Genomic DNA, 27,963 nt, shown 5'->3' on the forward strand with positions numbered 1-27,963 from the left:
CCCTTCCTCCTGACTTGCTCCCTCCCATGGCATATATCTCTATATCCATCAAATTATACGAAGAAAGAAAGAGAAGGAAGAAGGAAGATAAAACATTACCTTTTATTTTCTCAGGCACACAAGTGATCTAGGGTATCAATTATCAAGAGATTTTACTGATTCACCTTTAGAATGATCGATTTTAAATCTTCAGCTACCATAGAAAATAGTTTGCAGCAATTACTTTGCAATTCAGAAGTACCATGTTATAATTTAGTTGTGAAATAAATGAATAGTTTATGTTCAATATGCAAGGTTATTAGAACTCCTGAGTTTCAAATATCCTGTGGAACAGATTCCTCTCCCTTCTTTAAAGGCTTTTAAAATTAAAGAGATGACCATTAAAAAAATTATTTTCTAAATAGCTAATTATAACAGAAATTAGCAACATCTAATCTGAAAACCAGATAGTGTTATTTTGACCATCATTCTGATACCCTGAGTGGCCTCTGATTCCATCACCAAAGTCATCAACCTAGGTCAGTATCACTATTCCTGAGGTCCTCATATACTTTTCTTCTTCTCTGCAAATGCCACTTGCTTCTGAATAGCACAGATTTAGTTTACCATGCATCTAAGGATTTACCTGTATCACCCGGCACATACCTAGCTGCTTTCTCAAGCATTGTAAAGCTAGTCCCACAAATACATAAATAAGCCAGAGCACCTTCCCCCAAGAACAGTCCAAATCAGCATTGCACATTAACACACACAGAAACGCCGGGAAATGCTTGTAGCTATACCACTTAGCTCAGTTACAGCAAGAACAAGGAAGAGTTACTAGTGAACTTAGCCTCTCAAGGAGGGAAATGTTTCATAGTCATATATTTGACCCTATCAAAGCAAAATCATCTTAGCAAGGTTTGCAGTTGGTTACAAAGTACATAAAACAAGAGTATGGGGAACAAACCCACACAGTCACTCTTGAACACAAACTCAAAACACACATTCTAATGACAGAGATTGGGTTCTGGTATTTTCATAAACCAGAGTACAGATTTCAACGTATTTCACAAATCATATGATCAAACGAAAATGGACATGAAAGCACGTTTAATTATGTACCTGTTTTTAAAAAGAGGTGCTGTTTTAAAATAGTCCACATGACAAAATTTGGCAGAATACACAAAATCATTAACAATAAACCAGAAAGTATGGAAAACTAGGGGAAAGGTCCAAAGAACCAAAAATAGAGTGTATCTTTCATCAGATTTAGAAATTATGTATATTGTATGCTTTTTTTTTTTTATGTGCATAAAGCAACTCTATGCTGCAGTTTGAGAAATCAAAAAAATTTTATTTTACAAACACACACACTGTATGACTGGAGGCATTATTTGGGCAACATAAAAAGATCCGGGAGAAACTTGTTGCTGCCATAAATCGGGGATGCGGGGTTAAAGATGGAGTGAATAAGGCATGGCAATACTTCGTACAACTTTTAGAGAGCACATCTAAAACCCAGTAACCAAAAATCAGCTGGCAAATGGCATGAATATAATGGATTATTGTTTACTTGGAGGCCAGAAATAATGAAGAAAAGGAAAACTGCAGCTTTAGATTAGTATTTTAGAAACAGTAAAACCATACTATTTTAAGTAAAAATGGATGATTTTATTATATAAAATTATGATGGGCAGAATACAGAAAATTTATTTCTCTTCTACCTTTACATATTTAAGTATGAAACAAAATGCAACAACTGGAAGAACTCATTACAAACTACCAAAAGGGATTCATTTGGTGAAATTATTCAAGTTACAAAATGCTAAGTAAATAAATGCACTTCAAAATACATGAAGTGTAACACAAGTATGAAAGTAGTGATCTTAAATGATTCCTTTAACAAAAACTAACCAACAAACAAGAAGCACAAGAAAAATATTGTCAAGTTAGAAAAGAATAGATCAAACATATTGTTCACTGGGATTATTAAACAAATTCTTTTAAAAAATAAAAACACCTAAACAAGTAATTAGGATTTAAAAAAAGAATAAGAATATTCCAGCATCATATATATTTTTTTCTATCAATGAAAGAAAGACTAGAGGCCAATTAAGTACTATAGACCCAGGTGCCTCTAAGATCACTTGCACTGAGGTCTTCTTGGCATCAACATGTAAGTGAACTTCACCATTACCCAAAGGTGAGAAAATGTATGCGTTATAGGGGAAAGGAAAACAATTATGACTGCAATAGGGCAAAAAACTTATGCATTAAAATGATTAAATGCAATGCATTCTCTAGCATAAGACTAGAATAACCTGCTCCCAAAAGAACTCTTTTGCACTTTAGTAAATCAGGGCAAAGGTTTTACCCTGAGGAAAAGGCAAATGGGAGGTCTCTGATAAGGTAGACTCTTCACAGCCAAAAAAGACACCAACCAGAAAATGTGCATTCATGTCTATAATCTGGGTTGTAAAAACCTAATCAAGTTCACAATTAAACCATTTTAAAAACATAAGATGATAAATGAATACTACATATGTCATACGGATCATATGCCAAATTACTGTATGCTATACTCCTAAGTGCTATTAATAAATACACTCAATTCATGCTACAAGAGAAAGAATTGAGACTTAATTTCACATTTCAGAATTCCTGAGTCTTATCAGAGAAAAACAAGTACCAAAAAACAAACAAAATAAACCTACGTTATAGTAGGGCAAATAATACAAATTTGGGTATTAAGTCGATATTGCATTTATAGTTTTAAAGCTGAAGACTATGGGGACAAATATATATGTAATTCGGTGGTATTATAAACATGATTTTAAAGCTTGGTTTTTTAAAAAGGCGATTTGATCAAACAAGGCCACCTGAGTGACATCTTTAATGATGGAAAGCCCATCATTTTAAAAGAGTAGATCTTTATCTCAAAGCCTAATGATGAATACAAAAAGAAAAAGAAATTTACTTTACTCAAACTTTTTAGTAAGACTGCAATGGGACAGCCCTTTGATGAAAGATCTAATGAGCGTAAAGCCAATGTAATGGAATTAGAACTTGAGTTCTAATTTGAGCCACCATCCATTAAATAATTTCCCTTTTGCCTTGCATATTACACAGTGAAAATAAAAAGGTATCTTAAGAGCACTTCAGTCCCACAATGTAGGATTTAAGCTTGTGTGAATAGGTGTAAATGGCCCTGCAATGATGCTTGAAAAAATACATTCAACCCAAAGTTAATGTCTATATTCTAACTAGTAAAGAAAAGGGAAGCAAAGTGGTCCCTCTTAAAACAACAAAACAAAACCAAACAAAACATTATCTTTTCTGGAAAGGACAAAGAACACCTAAATAATGTCATACATTTAAAATTACATACTTCTACTCATCATTGTAAGTAGGGAAGATGCAAACAACTACTCAGGGACTTTATAAATAAAGACACTAAGCAGAAAAATATTTGGGTTATTTCTTTGTTCGTAAGTACCCAGAAAGAAAACAATTAAAAAACACTAAAGTGCAGACCTATAGGCCATTGCGGGCATAATAAACGATAAAGAGGTGCAGCCCAAATTTGCATCTACGTTTACACTTACATATCCAGAAAATGATTCTTCCTTTAAAAAAACTGTGCAATTTAAAAACGAGTCAGTTTTGTTTGTGCCGTAATGCAATTAGAACTTGTCTCTGCCCACTAGTAAGGTGACCACTAGACCTTGGACAGCACACTAGCTCTCAACAATCACACATTTTGTTAGAGTCATACAATATTGATTCCACCTCCAGAAAATGTTAGGGTCCTCTTGTTGCAGAATGAAGAGCCACTGGTATTTGGTTGATTGCCTTGAACCAGAGAGGTTTTCAGTTCCATTTCACAAGCTACAATAGCTGCATTCAGTTCCACTTGAGCTCGGTGAACTACGTAAAACATGAGGCCTATACTTATAATAATCTGTGGACAAAAATAAAACATGACAGTTAATCATATTTTACACAGAAAAACATGGAGAAATAAATCCCATAAATATTTGGCTTAGAAATGTTTCAAACGGGATGCCTCTCCAATATGGTCAGGTAAGATTTTTAAATGGGTTACACAGAGTTTCCATTCATTCTTTCCTTGGCTGCTTCAACTGGGAAGAGAGGGCTGAAATCTAGAAGTAACCATCAGAGGATATCAGGCTAGCACGCATACATCCTTTTTAGTCCATATAAATGATGTTTGCTTGATACAAGTCAAACTCGTCTCCTGGTACCAAACAGCTTCCTTCAAGGAATAAAAACAATAAAATAAAAAAACAAAACAAAACAAAAAAGTCTAAAATAGAGGCAATAGCTGGCTAAACTTTATTAATGTAATTAATGTAATATATCTTTGCAGGACTATAAATGTCCACAGGTATTCCCAAGCCCACTTAGAGAGAAGCACTACCATTTACAAATGAACTATCTGGTGCAGCCAAACTTTAAAATATTATGAACCGCTTTAAAAAAGTGAAATGTCAATAAACTTCAAAAGAAATTAACAAGAGATCATGAACATGAAACTGTCTGTACTTAAGGAAAAGCAAAAACAAAGGAAAACATGATGATCAAGAAAAAAATGCCAAAGGGCTATGAAAAAACGCATTGAAATCAAAATCCGGTGCTAGTCTTGACTTGACCGCTCAACTAGTGATGTGATTTCACATCACTAGGGAGGCTTCTCCCACTGTCCTATAGGAACCTGTGGTCCCTCTTTATATGTTAATGTGCTTTAACATTCTATATACAGTTCATCAGAATGTCTAGGCAGTACATATCTTCTAAACGGTATTTATTCCAAACTTCATTTGTAAGTCAGTTCTTTCGAATTTGGAGCAAATATTCTCAGGCAACGAGGTTAGGACAGGTAATTTTTAATGTCCCAGTAAGTTTCAAAGAAGTTCAAAGGCTACTCTAACCATAGTGACCCTAAAATATAACATGATATAAAATAAAAGCCTATCCATAATTTTAACAGTTTTGTGGGAAAAGTATTCTAAATAGAAGCATTGAGGGTAGTGAGGGAAGTGCCGAGGCAGAGCATAGTGAGGGTGGGTTAGCGAGGGGAACTTGGAACTTGTGCAAGGGGGGGGGCACTAATAAATGGGTATCCAGTACTCAATAAAATTCTTATTTAAGCTTATTTATTTATTTTGAGAGAGAGAGAGCAAGAGCAGGGGAGGGGCAGAGAGAGGGAAGGAGACAGAGAGGGAGAGGGGGAGAGACAGAGACAGAGAGAGACAGAGAGAGAGAGAGAGAGAGAGAGAGAGAGAGAGAGAGAGAGAGACTTACAAGCAGACTCTGCATTGTGAGCATGGAGCCCAATGCGTGCTTGAACTAACGAACCACAAGATCATGACCTGAGCCCAAGTCAGATGCTTAACCAACTGAGCCACCGAGGTGCCCCATAATTCTGAGCAAATTAGGTATTTTAAAGGTGGGCCTTCAAATGCTGTATTTGCTCTCCTAAAAAAACAAGATATACTAACTGATATGTAAGTTTGACACCTATCAGTGTTATGGTGACACCATGGAAAGATGTGGAAAACTGACTTGGGGAGGGTGCGGGAGAGCTGCTGAGCTCTGCCTCAGACGTGCTGGATTTGAGGTGCCTGTTGGATATCCAAGGCAGTGCAGTGAATGGGTCCAGAGCTTAGAAAGAAGGCTGAGCTGAAGACGTGTATTTGGGAGTCTTTACGCAAATAAACCTAATAGCAGCCACCGTAATAACTGCATTTCCAGGAAGAAGAGTTTTCAGAGTAAGAACACAAAACTTAGGCTAGAATCTTGAGGAATATCAATTGTGGGGTGCAAAGAAGAAGAGATGCTGACAAATGAACCAAGCACGTGGGGAAAAAAAAAATCAAAACAGCTAAGGGAAGAAAGCGTTTTAAAAAGAATCTTAGGTTGCTGAGAGTTCAAGTCAGATGACAACTGGAAAGTATATCTGATTTTGACAAAATTAATGATAACAGCCACAGAAAGTAGGCTTAGATCTAGTGAAAAACTCTTTCAGGTTTCCAGTGAGGGTAAAATCTTTACATGGGATTTTCCCCAGATGCCCTTGTAGACCCAGGGCCTGGCAATATGTGCTGATTCTTTCCCTAACATACTACCTTATTAAAGAGTAAAAAAAAAAAAAAATGGAACAAAAACCTGTTTTATAAAGTTTCCTTATGAACACAAAAGAATCAAACACAAACAAAAGGACCAGCCTTCCACAGAAAGGCATCTCCTCCACCGTCAACTAGAGAGCAGGCTGAGAGCATGAGCAGAATACCAGTTAGTAGATTTCTTAGATGGAAATTGAGGGGTTTCCCACTTGAAGTCTTCTGATTTTTCTGTTAATCAAGAAAGGTAATCTGTTGAGAATGAAGTGGAAAGTGGGGACAGGAGCCAAAATTACGAGGAGTGAAGATAGGTTTGCCATAGTCATTGAGGAAACGGGGGGTGGGAAGACAAAGGAAACAGTTGAGCTATGGGGAAATACTGAGAAACCAGAAGTTTTGCAATCATGAATTAAATATTACCAATGTGGTTGTATGACTTCCCCCGAAACAACAGGTGCAAAACACACCAAAACTTGGATTCATCCAGGGTTTTGGCCGGTGGGCAAACCGAAAAATACAGGGCATGGACAAGAGTAACTGAATTGCAAGACCACAGCATCTTAAGTTGGATTTTTGTACAAGAAATAGTTGTTCCTTCCTCTGAACATCTATTTTGTATTGCTTTAATTTTACAGACGCTGTGGATTCTATTTAGGTGGCTATAAAGCTCAGAGGCAGACGAGTGACTTATTTCTAGCAAATATGAGAAACCTCACGAATACACTTACTCTACTAACTTTAACCTAAGCTTCATCCTTTGTTCCCATGTTAGTTTCCCTCTTCACGCGGACTTCTTTTCCCTCTTGTTTTATTCTGTGTTCTTTTGTCAGCTGAATGAAATCCTTGTTGTTTTTATAAACGTCTGGGCTAAAAAATATTTGCCTTTCCCCCCTGTCTTGTAGCCTAAGCTGAAATTTGTCAACTCAAAGGGGTAAGCAGTTGTTGGAAAAAAACAAGACCCTATATTTTTAGAAGCACTACTGACAAATGCATGAACTACTTTGTTCTATTATAACTCCACTAATTATAGTTGAGTGATTTACTAAGATACATAGAAACAAAGTATCAAATAATGAAAAACTTATGAAAACTGATAATGACCAATTCTAATTACTCAAACATAATGTAATGGGAAAAAAGGTATTTCGAATGGGTTACTCATTTTCAGAACACTAAAAAAAAATATAAAATGTGCTTAAATCTATGCTAAAAAAAATCTATCATTCAGGGGCAGCTGGGTTGCCCACTTGGTTAGGCTCTGACTCTTAATTTCAGCTCAAGTCATGATCTCACGGTTTGTGAGTTTGAGCCCCACATTGGGCTCTGTGCTGACAGCGTGGAGCCTGCTTGAGATTCTCTCTCTCTCTCTCTCTCTCTCTCTCTCTCTCTCTCTCTCTCTGCCTCTCCCTTGTTTGCAGCCACTCTCTCTCTTTTTCTCAAAATAAATAATAAACTTAAAAAAAATCTATCATTCATGGGGTGCCTGGGTGGCTCAGTTGGTTAAGTGTCCAACTTCAACTCAGATTATGATCTCACGGCTCATTAGTTTGAGCCCCATGTTAGGCTCTGTGCTGAGAGCTGAGAGCCTGGATGGAGCCTGCTTCAGAATCTGTGTCTCCCTCTCTCTCTGCCCCTCTCTGACTCACACTCTGTGTGTCTCTCTCTCAAAGTGAAATAAATATTTAAAAAAACTTTTTAAAAATCTGTCATTCAGGTTCTTTAAAATATACACACACACACACACACACACGCATGATATATATATATCATGCGTGTGTGTGTGTGTGTGTGTGTATATATGTACATATGTATCACTTTGTACAAACAAGTAAAAACAAAATGGATTCCCGAATAGGAAAAATGTTATAAATTTTTTCTTAAAGTAAGCCATTCAATTGATAAGCTTTATTTATAGCTCAATGTAAATATTTCTGGACTTACTAAACTTCTACATAAGCACAAAGAAAATCAACTCTGGCTTTATTTATCATAGTATTTTTACTATAGTAACTTAAAAGTTAAGAATAATGCTAAAAGCAAATTTGTAATATGATTAGCATATATTTAATAACTATAAATTAAACCTAGCAAGTGAAGAGACCAGGAAGATAAGCTGGCTATCTCAGTGTTATCTGCTCTGTAACCTATCGTCCTGGCTATGAGCATGGTTCCCACGGCCAACTACCTTGGTTCATGTCCTGGTCCAACCCCTTGGAGCTGAGACTCTGGACAAATCACTATCTACTGGTGTGCTGATAAACTAGCTCTTGGAGATCAGAGGTAGGAGTCTTGATTTGGAGCACCTGCTATTTTCCATAGTATAAATATTCCTGCCACTGCTGATGTCGCGAAGAGTTGGGGAGAGATGTACGCAATTAGTTGGACATAAGAAAAGGACATACCTTCTAGTGTTTTGGTAGGGATTAAATGAGCTTAAATATATGGCATATAAAGCTCTCAAAAGTTATTATCATCGTCTTACTAAACCATCAAAAATTTTGGTGATTGTATATTTTCATAAATCTCAGGAAGCAAATACAGCACAACTAACGAAATGAATTTTGAACTCTTCCCGTTGCAACTTAAAGGCACTGAATAAATGTGCCTACATAACAGGATTTCTTTCTTTTATCAACCTTTTATATGGAATTGTATCACCCTAAACTATATTACAATTTGCATGGTAATAATAATCCATTATGCAAATCTTACTTGAATTTTTAATGGAATACTTCAGACACTTTTATAAAGCAATCCTTTCTAAAAAAAAAACCATTTTTTTCTACATCAAATTGTACTAGGAAAAAAATTACATTGCCAGTATATTTTTTAAAAATACCAATTAGAGAGTTCAATAATTTGAAGATAAAGTCAGATAAAAACCCAACCCTACCAAATCCCACTAAAATTATCTTCAGAAACATAGTATTAACAACACTTCACAAACACTCGAAATAGAGTGATGACTGAAAATCACTACAAAAAGAACCCTATTTTTGTCATTCCCTTTGTTTTAAGAGAATTTTTAAGAAGCATCAGTTCAGTTCTATACACTTCCATATATCCACAGTTAAAATGTAAATGTTGTAAAAATATGAAGTATGATTGAAAGAACAAGAAAAGAAATAAAAAGGAAAAATTCTCTTAAATCATTCTCAATGAAATCTGTTAGGTTTAAAATAAACAATGCCATACAAAAAGGAAAAAAAAAAAAAAAGAGAGAGAGAGAGAGAGAGAGAGAGAACCCTTAGCCTTAAACTCACCTGTAAACAAAACACAAAATATCCACTAACACTCTGTTCTGCAATGACATCTTCCATTGTCCGCAGGGTGGTACCCAAGTAAGAATTCAGAAGCTGGGTAGGAAGCAGTCCAACCGAAGATGCCATCAGATAGTTGGGTAAGGAGAGATCAGTAATCTAGAAGAGCAGATTAAAGGGAATGATTCGTTATCAAGTAAAATTTCAATTTTACATAAAACTGTGTGTACAAGTCTTGCTAATGGTTTTTCCTTGGGAGTAGAAGGAGCTGAAATATTTTACAAAGTATTCTCATTTTTTAAAATGATTATAAAGGGTATACGTGTAGAATGTAGATTGAGAATGAAATAAGAGTTTAAAGAAAAATTTTAATATTCCATGATTCTACCACTAAAAGATAACATTTGTGACAATCTTTTTCTTTGATGTAAATAAAATGTGCACACACGCGGATCACTCTGTAAAAACAGATTTGTAAGTTTTCCTCATGTCATTAGAAATCTTCATAAGCGTGTTTCAACGGCAGTGTGGTTACTGGACTCTGAAGCCAGATAACCTTATGATGGCATGCCGGTGCTGAGAATTCAATGAACTCTTCTGTCTCTGAGAATCAGCATTTTCAGCTGTGACCTGAAGGTAATAACATGGTTATTGTCGGGATCAGAAATATTAGTACAGTCAGGAGCAAATGCCTAGCACGGGACTGACTCTCGAAAAGGTAGACATGATGATTACTACGCGATTATACTACCACTGTGTGGATATGGTACAATTTAAGCATTCTTCTGCTATGGAATATTTCAATTGCTTCCTTATTTGTTTCTTTGTGTATATGTGATTATGTATTTATATTTTTGCTATTATAAGTTAAAAAAAAAAAAACACTCCGATGCAAACCTTTGTATGTTAACCTGTGTGGGAGTGTCTAAAATATTCCAACAAAACTCGTCCTCTGGTATTCATGCCCTTATGTGATATTTTCCCCTAGAATGTGAGTTGGACCTAGTACTTACTCCTGGCAAACAGACTATGGCAGAAGTGAGGAGATGTTTCTCTCAAGATTAGGTTGCAAAAAGAATGGACCTTCAGCTGTCCCTCTAGCAGGTAAGTAGCTCCATGGAGAGCGCCATGTGCAAGGAACTAGGGTCCTCAAGGCCACAGCTAGCAAAGACCTGAGGCCAGCCAACAGCCACACGAGTGAGCCTGGAAGCAGATTCTCCCCCAGCCAAGCCTTATGATAACTAGAGTCCTGGCCAACGCCTTGATTGCAAGGTTGTGAAAGAAACCTGAGTCAGAGGCACCCAGCTATGCTGCACAGGAATTCCCAAGCTACAGAAACTCTGAGATAATAGATGCTTATTTTTAAGTCACCCCCTTTTTGGAGTGTTATACAGGAAGAAATGACTAATACAATATGTATCTCCACTATTTAGGATGCATCACTAGGAGTAGAATTACTGGATCTAACAATAAAACCTGTTTTCCAAAAAAGTTCACACTGATTTACATATCTATCAATAAATAATGCTTAAGTATGTCTATTTCATCACACTCTTACCAACTTTAAGTAGTAAACTTCAATCTTTCCTAGTTGATGGGGTAAAAATATTTTATGATTGTTTAATCTATACATTTTAATATATATTAATATTAGTTTTAAATATACATTTTTCTGTTTGCATTTTTTATGGCTTTCCTTGTTCATATTTGCCCAATTTTACTGGAATGTTAATTTTTTTCTTATTTATTCATAAGAGCTCTTCATATATATGGGCAACCTTTGTCCATTATATTTGGCAAACATTTTCCTCTAAAGTATTCCTTATCTTTTAATTTTATGTTTTGACATACAAATGTTTCATAATTTTTGTATAATCAAATATTACCTATCTTTTCCTCTGACTTTTCCTTTTTTTTTTTTTTTTAGCTCTAAAAGGTCTTTTTAGATTTATTTTTTTTTTTACCTGCATTTCTCTTCTGATTCTATTTTCCTTTTTAACATTTACCACTTATTCCTTCTGGAATTTAATTAAAGGTGAAGATACAGCCTTATTCCTCCCCTTCTCCAGTAGCCAGTTTTCCTAGCATTACTTATTGAATAATTAATAACTTCTCCTCTGATTTGTGATGTTTACTTTATAACAAATAAAGTAATTATATGTAAAAGGGTCTACTGGGAGCTCTAACACTATCCACTGACATCTTAAATCTTATATTGAAACCAGATTGTTGTAAAGACTATCAGTTAATATCTGGATACAGAATTCCCTATCCTGCAAACCCCTTTATTAGTCTTCTTTTTAAAAATGCCATAACTATTCATACCTATTTATTTTTACAGATACATTTTAGGACCATTCTATCATTCAAAAAGAAAAAAATCAGCAAATTTTCTACTGGGATTGAGGTAAATTTCTAAATTAATCTGAATAGAACTGAAATCCCCAGAATATTCAATATTCTTATCCAGAAATGTGTCTATAATTATTCAAAACCTTTCACATCTCTTACTAAAGTTTGATGGTTTTATTCACATATTATACATTTCTTATTCATTTATCTCTAAGCATTTGTGTTGTGGTTGCTCCTGCTTTTAATTTTGAGAGTAACTTTTCTTTTTTTTTTTTTTTTTTTTTTTTTTAATTTTTTTTTTCAACGTTTTTTATTTATTTTTGGGACAGAGAGAGACAGAGCATGAACGGGGGAGGGGCAGAGAGAGAGGGAGACACAGAATCGGAAACAGGCTCCAGGCTCCGAGCCATCAGCCCAGAGCCTGACGCGGGGCTCGAACTCACGGACCGCGAGATCGTGGCCTGGCTGAAGTCGGACGCTTAACCGACTGCGCCACCCAGGCGCCCCGGGAGTAACTTTTCTATAGCCCCATCTCGGTTTACTTGTATGTAAGAAAGTTTTTGGCCACTTTACTAAACTTCTATTTGCTAATGTGAAGATCTGATATGTTAAAAGAGTAACCTACAGCTAGTCTAACTACAATCTAATCTAATAATCCTGTAAGTCCTATTTTCAGTAAAGCTACATTCATCTCTATGCACAGATCATTAACTGGAGACGTGCCACTGCTGGTCTGGAAAGAATACCATAGTGACTGGTTAACAATTCAACTAAACAATCACTGACTCCATGTTGCCCAGGCCAAGATGTTCCGGTAGGTGCCTGCAAGGGACAGAAAGTAGGGTACAACTTCTACCTCAAAGGATTTACAAACTGACAAGGACACATCAACTATCCCAGGAAGGGGGGTTTGAGAAGGACTGTGTGAAGCATTAAAGAGTAAACAGGGATTAGTATGAGCTGCAGGAATAGGGGCCAAAGGGCAACCATGTAAAAAAAAAAAAGCAGCATTCAAAATGGACTCTGAAACCTAAATATGCGTTTGGCAAGCAGAGATAGGTGGGATGAGGAAGCTAAGGCGTTCTAAGAAGAGAACGAACAAGGAAATGTGATACAGAAAGTACAGAATGTATCAGTGAAGTTGGCAGTGAGGTTTGGATTGTGTACAGAGCACACGCAAGGGAAGCCTGTACAGGACAAATACTTGGGTGATACTTGTTAGGAGCCCGGAGGGAAAAGAGAAGTAAGTCTGTACCCAGTAGAAAAGTACTGGGGAATGTATAGTCAAGGAATGATGTGAATGGGGTGAAGAAAGGTTCCTCTGTCAGTTTGGAGTACTTATAGGAACAGAGACCTTTCTTACAATAAACGTGTCAAATATATAAAATGAGTAAATATGACAAAAAAATGAATCACAAAAACTATGATACTGCAGTTAATAAGATGACATTGCATGTTTTGGAAGCTATCTTACTTTTTTAAAGTTTATTTATTTATTTTGAGAGAGAGAGAGAGAAAGGCAGAGAGAGAATCCCAAGCAGGCTCTGCACTGTCAGCGCAGTCTGATGTGGGTCTTGAACTCACAGAACCATGAGATCATGACCTGAGCTGAAACTAAGAGTCAGATGCTTACCCAACTGAGCCACCCAGGTGCCCCGAAATTTGTCTTTAAAATAAATATTTCAATTCCCAAAATGTCAGAATGCAAAGCTTTAGTCCATAGTCTTTAAATGAAGACTTAATGAAGTAATGAAGTTTCTCTAAAATGCAAAACTGACATTCAGATAGGACATCAGTAATATCCAAATGGTGATATTAAGAACAGATCTCATAAATGTGAAACAACTCTGCAACTCAACTCTTTACTCCTTTGTCCAAAGCAGAAATCAAAGTTCATCAAACCCTTTTTTGACAAAACCTCATCCTAGGGAAAAAGCAAGTGTTATTGTTCATATACATGCCCTTTCTGAAAAGATGTATATCCAAAGAAAGCAAAAAATTTCAGCTAATCATTGTAAACAATGTTGCTGGAGTGTCAAATAATTTAACCAGAACAGCAACACAATCACATACACACACACAGTTTTTTTAACTATTACTAACTCATTAAGTTAAACAGGTTCCAGATTATTGTACTACAGCATTTCCTACATGCTAAGATGTTACTCAGAATCTGCATCTAGCTCCATTCTTTGAAAATCATAATAAAGTGAAAATACTTGTTCCCAAAGAGACCTATCCAAACTTCTCTCAATAAGTTCTTATCCACCAGCTTCTTAAAAATCTGTCTGCTTGTCCTACTTGCCAGAAAGACATTAAATGTGAGCCCAGAATATTTCCATTGGAATTCCTATCTATAATATCCTGGGATCTTGGCTCAAGATTGTTTTCCTACTCCAAAGAACTCCTAGAAATCTCAACCTAGGATGCCATTGTTGTCCTATTAGTCGGTTTCTATGATCATAAATACTCCAGTAAGAGTTTTAGGGATGGTGAATGTTACTTGGCTGCCATCCTCCCATGCTTTTAATACTCTGGAAGCACCATAAAACTATATGCATTCCTGCGGGGCTTGAACTCAGGAACCCCAAGCTCATGACCTGAGCCGAGGTCAAGGTCAGATACTTAACCAACTGAACCACCCAGGTGATCCTATGCATTCTTATTCCCAAAGGTACTGGGGCACCTGGGTGGCTCAGTCGATTAAGCATCCAACTTCGGCTCACAACATGATCTCACAGTCTTGAGTTCAAGCCCCACGTCGGGCTCTGTGCTGACAGCTCAGAGGCTGGAGCCTGCTTCGGATTCTGTGTCTCCCTCTCTCTGACCCTCCCCCGTTCATGCTCTGTCTCTGTCTCAAAAATAAATAAACATTAAAAAAAAATTTTTTTTTAAGGTACTGGGCTTTTACTTGGGGATGTAATTCACTTCTCTGGGCCAGTGGGGGTTAATGTAGAACATTCCCTTATACCAAATAGATCCTGAAAACAAACAGCCCACCTGAGAAGGAAAAAACAAAACAACAACAACCAAAAAAAAACAGAAAAAGAAAAAAAATGCTTAACTCTGAAGAGCAAGAGCCGACTTACGTTTGGGGCTGACAGTAAGAGAACCTCTATTTTCAGATGCATCACTCGACTGCTTGTGGAACCCTGGGACTGCTGTCCTCTTAGGCACCATACTAAGTACCCTCGCCAAGGGCCTGCTGTCCTCTTAGGCACCATATTAAGTACCCTCGCCAGGCAGCCCTGCCTCAAGCCCCTCCACTTTTTCAGTTTATAGCTATTTATACAACGGTTTTACCGGCTTTAATTTAATCCACTAAGAAACTTTATCTAATTTTTACCTAGACTATCTTGACATAGATCTAATTAAGAATATAAACGTGATCTACTGTATTCAGAGGAACTCAAATTTTATCCACAGTTCTATGAATCTAATATTAGTTTTAGTGAATTATGCTTTCCTGAATTTTCTTGGTTTATACAACATGGATGCTGTTTTATTGACAAGGTTGCATTAAGGTAAATTATAATTAAACACATATTTAATAATATTATACAGAAAAAAATCATGAATCCCCAAAATATTTATTTTTATTTATTTTTTTATATAACTTATTGTCAAATTGGTTTCCATACAACACCCAGTGCTCATCCCAACAGGTGCCCTCCTCAATGCCCATCACCCACTTTCCCCTCTCCCCACCCCCATCTACCCTTAGTTTGTTCTCAGTATTTAAGAGTCTCTTATGGTTTGCCTCCTTCCCTCTCTGTAACTTTTTTTTCCCCCCTTCCACTCCCCCATGGTCTTCTGTTAAAGTTTCTCAAGATCCATATATGAGTGAAAACATATGGTATCTGTCTTTCTCTGCCTGACTTACTCCACTTAGCATAATACTCTCCAGTTTCATCCACGTTGCTACAAATGGCCATATTTCATTCTTTCTCATTGCCAAGTAGTATTCCATTGTGTTTATAAACTATAATTTCTTTATCCATTCATCATTTGATGGACATTTAGGCTCTTTCCATAATTTGGCTATTGTTGAGAGTGCTGCTATAAACATTGGGGTACAAGTGCCCCTATGCATCAGCACTCCTGTATCCCTTGGGTAAATTCCTAGCAGTGCTATTGCTGGGTCATAGGGTAGATCTATTTTTAATTTTTTGAGGAACCTCCACACTGTTTTCCAGAGCGGCTGCACCAGTTTGCATTCCCACCAACAGTGCAAGAGGGTTCCCGTTTCTCCACATCCTCTCCAGCATCTATAGTCCCCTGATTTGTTCATTTTAGCCACTCTGACCAGCGTGAGGTGGTATCTCCATGTGGTTTTGATTTGTATTTCCCTGATGAAGAGTGACATTGAGCATCTTTTCATATGCCTGTTGGCCATCTGGCCCAAAATAATTTTTAAGAAAGGAATGATCAAAGGAAACGAAAGTGAGTACAGTTTAATCTTTTCATCTAATTACTATTTATTGATAAACTGTGTGTTTTATCATATATATATCCTCAAAATACTTTATCAGTATTTCAGAAATAGTTTGAAATGGCAACTATTTGACCCTTGACCCTTGAACAAGGGTGTGAACTGTGCAGGTATACCTGTACATGGACTTTTTCCAGTAAATACAATACAATGCTGTAAATGCATTTCTCTTTCTTATGATTTTCTTAATAATATTTTCTTTTCTCTACCTTACTTTATTGTAAGAACATAGTAGATAAAACATTATTTGTATATAATAACATACAAAATATTTGTGAATTGGCTTCTTATGCTTCTGGTCAACAGTAGGCTATTAAAAGTTATGTTTTCTGGGGAGTCAAAAGTTATTTATAGATTTTTGAGCGGAGGGCGGGGTTCAGTGCATTGTTTTAGAGTCAACTGTAGTATTCACTTCCAGAAATATAAAAACTTCAAAACCAGTTTAAGAAAAAATATTAACTGCCCCTTCTCCCTTCCTTTTCCCTCCCTCCCAAAATACCTCTCCCTGTGTCCCCTAGCTAGACACATCACAAGTCAGTCACACAGTTCATTCCTCCCTCATTCCCAAATCCATTCATTTGCCCTGTCTTGTCAATTCCACTTTCTAAATACCTATGAAATCTACCTACTGTCTGTTCTATTCCTATTCAATCTCTCCTCTCTAGTCTCCATACCCAGACTTAACCTGCACTCACCACCTATGCTAATTCCTGCTGAAATCTTTTAAAAATGCAAATGCAGGGGTGCCTGGGTGGCTCAGTCTGTTGAGTACCCAACTCTCAATTTTGGCTCAGGTCATAATCCCAGGGTCATGGGAGCAAGCCTTGCATCAGACTCTGCGTTGAGGTGAAGCCTGCCTGAGTTTCTCTCTCTCTCCCTCTACCCCTCTCTCCAGCTGCTCTTTCTCTAAAATAAAAAAAAATAATTTTTTTAAAAACTTAAAAAATGCAAGTCTAATCCTGCTTTAACTCTGACTGCCATCAGAATAAGGTTCACATTTTTCAACAGGCAAAGTGCTTTTCGCCCTAGCCTCTGATTATCTCATGCTTCAAATCACATTATGTTCCAGGCACATCAAAATTCTCTTGTTCTTAGAACACTTCTTGCTCTTTTTTTCTTTTGGGCCATTGTACATTGTTCCTTCTGGAGAGGAAATTCACACCTCCTCCCACTCCTCTACTTGGGCAAAAGTCCTACACTGTCTTTCACTACACAGTCATCAGTGTCTCTAGCAAATCTTCCCTAAGCTTCCAGGTCTGCATTAGGAACAGCATTCAAATTCTCTGACAGGACACTAGGCACTGTCACTCCCCAGTCCCCTTCACACTAGTGAGTAACCGAAGACTTCACCATCTGTTTGCCCTTCACCCCTTCCCCAGACTATAAATTTTGTAAAGAAAGGACCTGTTTTATTCTTCACTGTGTCTCTAGTCTTTAGCAAGATGCCCATTATATATTATCAGGTGCTAAATATATGTTCATTGGATGCTGACTATATCAACATCAGAACTGTTTTATAAATGTGGAGACTTACAATAATTGTCAGTTTTTAAACAGGTTAGGATGCAAGTCTACTTGTAATCATCTGTTCTGAAATTGAGAATACCTTCCTCTGTCCCCCAAAAGGAAATCATGTTATAAATGGAAATTATCAGCAAAATGTATGCCATAGTATACCCAGAATGCGATTTCTCCACTAGACTGTAAGCACCTTAAGGGATTTGGGATGAACTTTACGTTATGTACTGCGATAACTCTAGCATCTAGAACAGCCGTGGGCACAGATTAGACACTTACTAGTTACTTATTAAGTGAACACTGAATAAATACTAAAAGCATTTCCAGTAATCTCTGAGGTCAAACTAATGTCAAGGCTGAGACCTTCTGGTTAAGTGGCAACTGTGAAAGTACTGAGAAAGTCTTGCTACCAGAAAGAAAAAAACAAGGCAGGGGCTAGGAGAGACCCTACTCTAACAGCTGAAGAAGCTTTCAATGTACAGGCTTCTACTGACAAAAATGGTTAGGTCAGTAGGTCTATTTACAATGCAGAGGCCATCTTCACATACACAGACTTTTTCATTAGTTTGATGTCCCTAAATGAGGAATTGTTTTTAATGGTTCCTAAATATTTTAAGAGTCACGGATCCATTTGAGAATCTGATTAATACACACACACACACACACACACACACACACTAAACCCTTTCCCCAGAAAAGAAATACACTCATACATTACTGCATATAATTTCTGGAACATAGTCAAAAAGATCTTATTATAGAGTTGAAAAACTATATAGGCTAATTATTTTTACTCACCCAACAAAAATTTATCAAATGCCTTCTATACATAAGACCCAGCTCTCAGCAGGGATACAAATACAAAGATAGAAAACCATAGTTGACCGTGTGGTCACTGTCTGTCATTCTGTGCCAAATTTAATAACCACAATGTTCATTACATCCAGTAAGAGGCCACAAAAATCATTTACAACATTTACTCACAATGTTATATAAGGAAAGCACATGCAGCCATCAAGGCAAAGACTAGAAAAATAAACACTAAAATGTTAATGACTGTTTTCTTCTTTGTACTTACTATACTTTGCAAATTTTACAACGAACACTGCTAAAGAAATATTGTTGAAGTAAGTTTTAATAAGACTTGTCTGCTTTTAAAGAATTTTTTTTTCTTTTTTTACCTAGGAAGGGGTAATAAGACATTCAGTATGTGTTAAAAGATGCAGTAGGCTAGAGATACTGATTTGTGAATTGTAAGCCCAAAGATGAAGCATAAAAACCACAGAAACTGATGAGATAACTGAAGAAAAGCACAAAGGGGGCAAACAGTTTCAAGGAAGTAATGGCCAGTTGTACTCCGTGTACTGTGGGGCCTAAGGGTGTGAGTTGAGGTGGCATCACATTTGTCAACTTGGCCATATGTGACCCTTCAGAGACAGACCCCAAGCTCCTTCAAAATACAGCCTGATCTCCATCTTTCTATTCCCTCCAAACTATACCACTGGCAGTGAATCAGTGTATTTTAACAGGGAGAAGAAAGGATCATTAGATACACTGGTACAGTGACAAGTATCATAACCCATCAACTATACTTGAATCTGTGGTTATAACCATGATACAGACAAAGAATTTAAGACGAGAAAACATTTTTTTTAACATTTATTCATCTCTGAGAGTGAGAGAGACAGAGCACAAGCGGGGGAGGGGTAGAGAGAGAGAGACACAGAATCCGAAGCAGGCTGCAGGCTCTGAGCTGTCAGCACAGGGCCCGACGCGGGGCTCGAACTCACAAACTGCGAGATCATGACCTGAGCTGGAGTTAGACGCTTAACCGACTGAGCCACCCAGGCACCCCAGCTAACGCATACTTCTTTAAAATGGTTCCAATGAGAAGTGAGCCAGGGTGAGGGGTCAGGCCGTGCACTTTTAAATTTACTAAGTTATTCATTTCTATTTTGTTTGCATTTTACTCACAGTGCACATATATTTATTGCTTTTGTTTTCAAAAACATAATTTGTCAGGGGCACCTGGTGGCTCAGTCCGGTAAGCAGCCGACTTTGGCTCAGATTGTGATCTCACGGTTCATGACTCTGAGCCCCAGATCTGATTCTGAGCTGGCAGTGAAGCCGGCTTGGGATTCTCCCTCCCTCTCGCTCTCTCTCAAAATAAATAAACCAAAAAAACCCCAAAAAAACAAAAAAAACCCACACTATTAAAAAATATATTTAATTTTGTTAAATACAAAGGTAAATAAGACACATAGCAGAGCATAAGGGCCTCTTCCTACAGTTGCAGGGCTCAGCTTAATGGTTGCTTTATTACAGTGACTGATGAAGCTCTAATACAAACTTTTTCTATAAAATGCCAGGCAAGAAATATTTTAGGCTTTGTAGGCCATAGGGTCTCTACTGCAACTGGGCCATTTTAGCTTAAAAGTGAGCCACAACTAATATAAATATGAATGACCATGGCTGTAGTCCAATAACACTATTTAGACACTGAAATTTGAACTTCATGTAACTCTGACATGCACAAAATAGTCTTTTGATATTGCTTCCGATCATTTAAAAATGAAAAAACCTGGGGTGCCTGGGTGGTTTAGTTAGTTAAGCGTCTATTTTTAGTTTAGGTCATGATCTCATGGTTCCTGAGTTCAAGCCCTGTGTCAGGCTCCACACTAACAGGGCAGAGCCTGCTTGGGATTCTTTCTCTCCCTCAATCTATCTGCCCCTCCCGACCCTACCCCAACCCCCCTCCCCTGCGTGCAAGTTCTCTCTCTCTGTCTCTCTCTCTCCCCAAATAAATAAATAAACTTAAAGAAGATGAAAAAAACATTTTTGGTTTGTATACCATATAATATCAGACAGTGGACCTAGTCAGGGACCACAGTTTGCTGACCCCTGTTGTAGAGTCCTGGGATGATGTCTAATTCAACTATGTAGGACTGTGCCCAGAGCCTGACACGTGGGAAGTCCTCCATAATATTTATGTGATGCGCTACAGGGCAAGTGCTCTGAAACTAGAACCAAGAAATCTCTGAGAAATTCAGCTCTTCTTGGAACAACAATGGAATACTGGGTAAGTTCATGACTACCGTTTACGAACTGTATGCTCTTGGGTTACTTTGCCACTTTGTATCTCAGTTGCCTTAGTGGTAAGATGAGGTTTAGGGTTGATATGAGCATCAAACAAGTCACTATGTGCCTGTGAGAACAGTGCCTGGCAGTTAGTAAGTGCAATACAAATATTTCTGTTAAATTACAAAAGAAAAAAAACCTGAGTTTCAATGCCCTCCTTTTGGAATGCAGAGGATAGAGAGAAGGAAATGGTAAATAATGAGCAAACTATGTATTTAGTCACATCACGTAACAAGTATTATTAAACACACTTTACAACAGAAAGTATGGCTCAAAAGAGTAACTATAAGTATCTCAAGACGTCACACTGAATGTCAGGACCAAGTCTGATTTCAAGGGTGTGATATCTGTCCTCTATATCACTCCACCTTTTAGGCAAGGATAGCCCCTCAAAGGACTGCTGTAATGATTAAGGAAGATCATGTATGTAAATTTGTTCTGCAAACTGCAAAGTGGTATATAACATATGAATAAGAGAATCTTTCACGCTTTGCTTCATGTTTTTATTTTAGGTTTCAAAAATTAAATGATGATGGAAACAAAATTTCCCATGGGGAACTATGTAAGAAAAGGAACCTACCACACCTTTGACTTTTTAAGTTTTTCTATGACCAAAGTAAAAAAAGAGAATGACTTTTAGCATCTCCCTTCTGGCAGCTGCAAGTATCATTATGAATTCTGTTACTCATAACAACCAATTATCACATAATATTTTGGGGATTAAAATTGACATTTCACAGAAGGTAACTGCAAACTGTAGAAAAGTCCAGATGTCTCCAAGGGGGCATCTTAGAACAGAACTTACAAGACCATTCTAATGCTCATTAAATATAGGATGGGATGTTCTTCTTGTGAATGTTTTCAGTTTTCAACTTTACAGACAAGTTTCTCCTAGACGGCTTTACTCTTTTAGGATTCCAGCTCCTTCTACATCTCCACCAACCGTCCTTCTCTATTAAGAACTAGTGTGTTTTCCAGCAACTGATAAAAAGGAAAACTTGGAAGTTGCAAAGCTACAGGCAAGACTTGCTGTTTGAATCTGAAATATCATGTGTACCTCTTAGAATGCTTGGGATTCAAGAAGTTAACACATCAAAAGGCACTTAATAACCAAGGAATGGCAGGAGACAGGCTGCAGAGGTATGTATGCTGTGAGGGTTTGGAATTTATCCTGAGGGGAAAAGAAAACCCACTTGAGAGTTTCCTGCAGGGGAGTAACAAAATCAGATTTTTCTGGAGAGAGAAAAAACTGGAAATCCTTAGCCCAAAGGCAAGGAAACCAGGTAGGAGGCTTAGACGCCTGAACCAGACTGATGGCAGTGGGCCAAACCGAAGTGTCCAGGAGGCAGAATCCACAGGGTTTAGCCAAGATTAGTTGTGGGGGAGAGAGGAGGTAATCAAGTGACAGAGTCATGAAGACTGCTACCCAAACACCCCAGTTTTATCTCCTTCCTGGCACACGCATCGTTCTTTTGAAATCAGCGCTGGCCACGTAACTTGTTCAGGCAGTGAAAAGTGGGATTATATCCAGATGAAAGCTTTAAAACCCAGTAGGCAATCCACTGTGTCCCAGTAACCAAGTGAAAGAGGGTGGCTCTGTCAGCCTGGATCCCAGGGTAAAAGTGACATAAAGCAAAGATTCCCTGCCCCTTCCCCAAACCGAGCTGAATCTGGATCTGTCAACAGGTAAGCAAACCTTTAATTCTGAACCTACTGAGATGGAGGGGTTTTCACTACCGCACAATGTAGCCTGTCCCGACAGAAGCTGTAAGAAATGCTCATCCTAGGGGTGCCTGAGTGGCTCAGTCAGTTAAGCAGCTATTTCTTGATTTTGGCTCAGGTCAAGATCTCATGGTTCGGCTCCAGAGTTCAAGTCTTGCATGGGGCTCTGCACAGACAGCATGGAGCTTGCTTGGGATTCTCTATTACTCCCCCACGCTTGTGCGCTCAAGAAAGGAAGGAAGGAAGGAAGGAAGGAAGGAAGGAAGGAAGGAAGGAAGGAAGGAAGGAAGGAAGGAAGGAAGAGAAGAAAGAAAGAAAGAAAGAAAGAAAGAAAGAAAGAAAGAAAGAAAGAAAGAAAGAAAGAAAGAAAGAAAGAAATGCTCACCCTAGAGGTGTGTCCATAAAGAACAGTAGTTAGAAGCACACATAAACTATAAGTCTATATATCTCTCTTAATAGGCAGTAATAACTACAGATACAACATTAAAAATGGGGAGGGAGGAGCTTTAACTATTTCCCAGCAAAAACAATAGCTACATTTTTTAAAAAGGAAAAAATTTAAATATGTACTTGGGAAATTATATTTCTTATGATCTAAGAATTGATACTATAGAGTGTTATGTACTTTTTTCCTATTTCAACAGTTTCAAAAGTGGGGGGTCAGCTTGCATATCCCTTTTTAGCACAGACGGGAAGAGCAAAGAAGTATGGTTAATAACAGACACAAAGCAAGGGAAAACCCCTTTTGTTCTATATGTTAACCATTACGATCAACTTCTGCCTCTAAAATGTAAATACCACTTACCTCCACCACTAATAATAATAATTGCTAACAAAGACTGAGAATTGACTATGTGTCAGGCAAAGACCACCTTCACTGCACTAGCTTATTTAACCTTCAGAACTCATCATGGGCTAATCAAGGACTATTTCCAAAGCCTATGCCTCTCATGATCACTATATCTCACTTAAAGTAAGCTCAGATAAATTTCTTTAATCATGGACATTAAGAAAATGAGTTTTAAGTGGAATAGAGGAGAAAGAGGGGGGAGGAAGATCTTTAAAAAGACAGGAAGGGAAAAAGAAAAGAGAAATATGCCTGGGAAGCAGGCAGCTGTGGGCAGTCAGAGGTTTATGGGGATACAGAGGGTGGAAGTAGAATGATGTTATACAAAGCAGAAGAGAAAGTCAAACTATAGCAAAAATCAGTCTAACCTAAGCTTTCTTTTCATCCACATACCCTGGGTGAATTCAGTAAGCTTTTTGGTTGAAAGAACTACTAAAGCAGATAGTTAAGAATAACAGAAATGACCAAAGAGAAAGTAACAGACTATATCCACTGGCTCTACAACCCACCCTGCTTAGGGCTAGAAGTAAGAATTTTACAGTATAACGCACCTTATCAGCCCATCTTGGTTCCCAACCTCAGCTCCCCACCTGGTAGGTGAGTGACCCTGAACAAGTCACTGGAGGGCTGAGCCTCTGTCTCTTCCCCAGTAAAACTGTGCCAATAATATCTATTTCAAGAGAACATTTTTCTTTTTTTCCTTCTTTTCTCTTGAACCCACAGCACCAACTTGAGACTTGCCCCTTGTCAAGTGTGGTTTCAACTACATAATTACGTTCAATTATTTCCAAGCACAAACTATAACTTTTTATTCACAGATTTAAAAAGACATTATAAAAAAAAAAAAAACTGTCCTACCTTTAATTAATAAATATATAATGAATCCTCATTATATAACCAGGACTACACTACGTACTAAATATGCGATGCAGAAATAGAGCCATGGGTTGAGACCCTATCATCAAACCATAGTGCAGAGTTTTACTTTACCATTTATTTAGTACTTAGGTGCCCTCGGGTAATGAAATCGTAATGGTGACAAAAACCAACATGTGTTTGTTAAGCCAGGCTCTACTGCATGTATTTACCTTATGTAACGGTCTCAATACTCCTATGAAGTAGGTACCACTACTTCCCCCATTTTTCAAATAAGGAACTGACCACAGAGTGGATAAGCAACTTGACCAAGGTCACCAGACTGTATGCAGACGACAGGCCTCTAGAGCACCAGTCCTGTGCTCCAAACTATTAAACAAGAGTCTACACTATACGCATAAGCACATTCTCCAGGGCTGTTTTAAAGATTACAAATAATAGTTGTGAAGAGCTTAGGATAGTAAGCACACAGTAGGTGAACAAGAAAACACACAAGGATGCAAGCCATACTGGAGAACAAAGCAAACGTTAGAAGGAAATTATTCGGGTTCCTTAGTCCCAACCCTCTTCCAAAGTCTTAGGACACTTGATCTATTATTATCCAACATAAGGTCAAAGTTCCATGTTTATACTTCATACTACAGATTGTTGTAAAAGGGAAAAATTTAAGTCAAAAAACATATCAAACCACCATAAACACCAAACTTTCTCTTCACAGAAAACCCCTTAGCTATCTCCATGCCTCCGTGAGCTTCATTCTACAACCATTGCTGATGTTGGTCAGAATGAACATGAGATTTGCAAAAGACGTTTAAAAAAAGAAAAGAAAAAAAAATTCTTAATTTCATCACAAAAATGGGGTAGGTTGGTTAGAATTATTCTTTTTTTTTCTTTAGATAAACTGCGAGTTTATTCATGTTGCTTAACCTGATGGTTACAGCGTGTTAAAGTTATATATTGCTTTAAGAGCGATTGGTGGTGATAAAAAATTATTCACAAAAATGAATCAGAAGTCATTTGGGCTTTAAAAGGATACCACACTCCTAAAAATACCAAGTTTTATCTTTTAGGAATGGGTGGTTGGAATTATTCTTAATACAAAGCAAAATGAGAAAGTTTCGAGAGAATTTGTTTTTGAAGCAATACAATGTATCAGAATCACTAACAGAATATAAAATACATCTATCCCTATGGTTTTGAATGCTGTATCTCTTAACTTCCATACAGTTTTATTTAAGTCAAGCTGAAGGGCTGAGTTCCTAGAAATCTCTGTATGAACTCTTTGTAGTTTTGAATCATTGAATTTGGGGAACTCAGTAATCTAGTTCAACCCCTTCACTTTAGAAAAGAGGAAAGCAAGGGAAGAGAGAGTTAATCATTCGTTCCAAAGTCATGAAGTTTGTAAAGACTGGCTTCCTTTCTTCCAGTCGGATGATCTCCTCACTAGGAGTATTCCTATTCCTCAGTTGCACTGAGCTAGAGAAAGCTAAATTGGATAAGCAGAACATACGAGTATCAGACAAAAAAACAAAACAAAACAAAAAGGTAGGTGTGTATAAAGAAAAATATATGCTCACTAGGTAAAAGGTCATACGTCCTATTTTGTTTTATCCTCTACCTAGTGATTTCAAAATGAAGTTCCTCCAAAGAAAAATGAACTAGAGGATTTCTCCCTTTGCATTGTACCAAAGCAAACTATACTTTATGGAGAAAAGGCCTACTACAAATTTTAGGAAACTCTGTAATATGGAGTCTGAAGCTACGCCCTCCACTGTTTACCCAAACACTTCCTTTAGCCCCCGTGTCCTTAAAAACTTGAGTCAAAACCCGGGATGCATTTATGCAGGCAAGAGGGAAAGCTAGGAATGTGAAGCCGTCACTCCCTGACTGTTGCCAAAGCTGCTACAGAAATAAGATGGCAAATGTATAACATGGACATTTTCATTCATTTCTCCTTAAAGTTAAAAGGACTCTTCGTTTTTAATCAAACTTATACGCCAAAAAGAAGTAGTTCTTTCTCTACCAGATGTCCCTTTGAGGCCCCGACTTAAAATCGGTTTTATTTGCGTAAGATTCCTCAGCGTGCGACGCAAAGTGATCGGAACTCCTGTTTGTCAATGTCACTTCTCTGTTGGCATTTGTCTGATGGAGCGCCCTCCCAGGGCCGTCACAAGACCGCTGGAAAACAGCCCTGGAAACGGATGGGGGCAGCGGGATACCACTTACCGAGAACACTGCATTCTGAAGCCCAAAAGGTATGGGGGTCAGTCTGGCCAGCGCCACTACTTTCAGGCCGCTTCCTCCCTCCACCACGCGAATAACGGCGCTCAGCTTCTCGCTGCTCTGGATCCTGGCGGCCACCCAGGAGGTGAGGAGCCGCTTGCAGACCACATGGGCGATGAAGGTGCCGATGAGGACGCCCACCACCATAAGTCCCATGCCCAGCACGAAGCCGTACAGGTAGCCCGCGGCCACGTTGAGCACGATGTAGCCCCAGCCGCAGGGGAACGACACTACGATGAAGCCCACGACGAAGAGCAAGACCCCCAGCAGCGAGTCGAGGCTTTCCACCCAGAGCAGGAGGTGCTGCAGGTAGCGGCGGACCAGGGCCAGGGAAGCGAAGCACAGCGCGGCCAGCACGCACACCAGCACGAGGCTCCGGCACCAACAGGTGCTGCCGAGGCAGCAGCAGCGCCAGTTTCTCACCTCCGCCACGCCGACCACCACGCCGCCGCCGCTGCCGCTCCCGGGGCCGCCCGCCAAGGCCCCGCCCGGCGCCGGCAGCTCCGAGGCCGCAGGCGGACCGTGGCGCTCCAGATAGGCGCCGAGCAGGGCGCCGGAGGCAGCCGCCGCCGCCGCTGCCGCGCTCGCCCCGCCCCCGCGAGGGAGGCGATCCGCCGCGTCGTCCCCGCCCGCCGCCCGCGGCGTGGCCCAGCGGGCTGGCAGCTCGGCGCGGCCCAGGAGGGCGGCGTGCTGCAGGAGCCGGGGGAGTGCCTGGAGCAGGCTCCCGCCGGGGCTCCACATGCCTCGGCCGGCGCGGGCCCTCAGCCGGCCAGCCCCCCCGCCGCGGGGCCTGTCAGGCGGCGGCTCTTCATGGCGCCCCTCACGCCCTGCCTCGACTCCCTGCGTCCGCTCAGGGGGCAGGAGACGGCCCGGGGTGAGGGTAAGGACTCAGCGGCGGAGGGACGGGTCCGGCGGAGAGTGTGAAAACTCTGGACCCAGCACCGGCCGGGCCCGCCCCTTTTCGGCCAGAGGAGGCGGGGCCTCGACGCGGGGGCGGGGCCTAGCGCGAGCGGCGTTCTGGCACCGCCCCCCGTGACGCACAGTCCAGCCCACTACAAGGACCGGTTGGAGGGGGTCTGCGGCCGGGTGGTCCGGCCGGGGCTGGGGCTGCTGGGGGAGCCGTTTGGAGGAGAGAAGGATCCGAGGGGACGCGGGCACCGGAGAGGGGAGGAGGGGGCCGTCAAGTGGAGGGTGCGATGACGGGCTGGGGGCCCAGCGCGCTCCCGGCCTCCGCTGGCGGGCGCGCGCGTGCCTCGTATCCGGGCGCGCGCTCTTTGCCCCCGGACCCAGTCCCAGTCCGCAAGCTGCTTGGATCCTTGCCCATTGCTTATTGGGCGTTTCTGCAGTAAC

The 27,963-nt window shown here is 39.3% G+C and overlaps 1 protein-coding gene across 2 annotated transcripts; it reads right to left on the reverse strand.

Moving 5' to 3' along the window:
* Positions 1-83: 83 nt before the first annotated feature.
* Positions 84-27,562, reverse strand: TMEM64 (transmembrane protein 64). Of its 2 annotated transcripts, XM_058698508.1 has the most exons (3): positions 26,557-27,559; positions 9,389-9,544; positions 84-3,943 (listed from the first exon to the last, which is right to left on the reverse strand). In XM_058698508.1, exons 1-3 carry the CDS (start codon positions 27,352-27,354, stop codon positions 3,752-3,754), a joined length of 1,146 nt encoding a protein of 381 aa, XP_058554491.1. In that variant the 5' UTR covers positions 27,355-27,559; the 3' UTR covers positions 84-3,751. The 2 variants fall into 2 exon arrangements, with proteins under 2 accessions (XP_058554491.1, XP_058554492.1); XM_058698509.1 differs by lacking the exon at positions 9,389-9,544 and having other exon boundaries at positions 26,557-27,562.
* Between the last annotated feature and the right edge of the window lie 401 nt (positions 27,563-27,963).

This window comes from Neofelis nebulosa, chromosome 14 (assembly GCF_028018385.1).
Source record: "Neofelis nebulosa isolate mNeoNeb1 chromosome 14, mNeoNeb1.pri, whole genome shotgun sequence".
Lineage (NCBI taxonomy): Eukaryota > Metazoa > Chordata > Mammalia > Carnivora > Felidae > Neofelis > Neofelis nebulosa.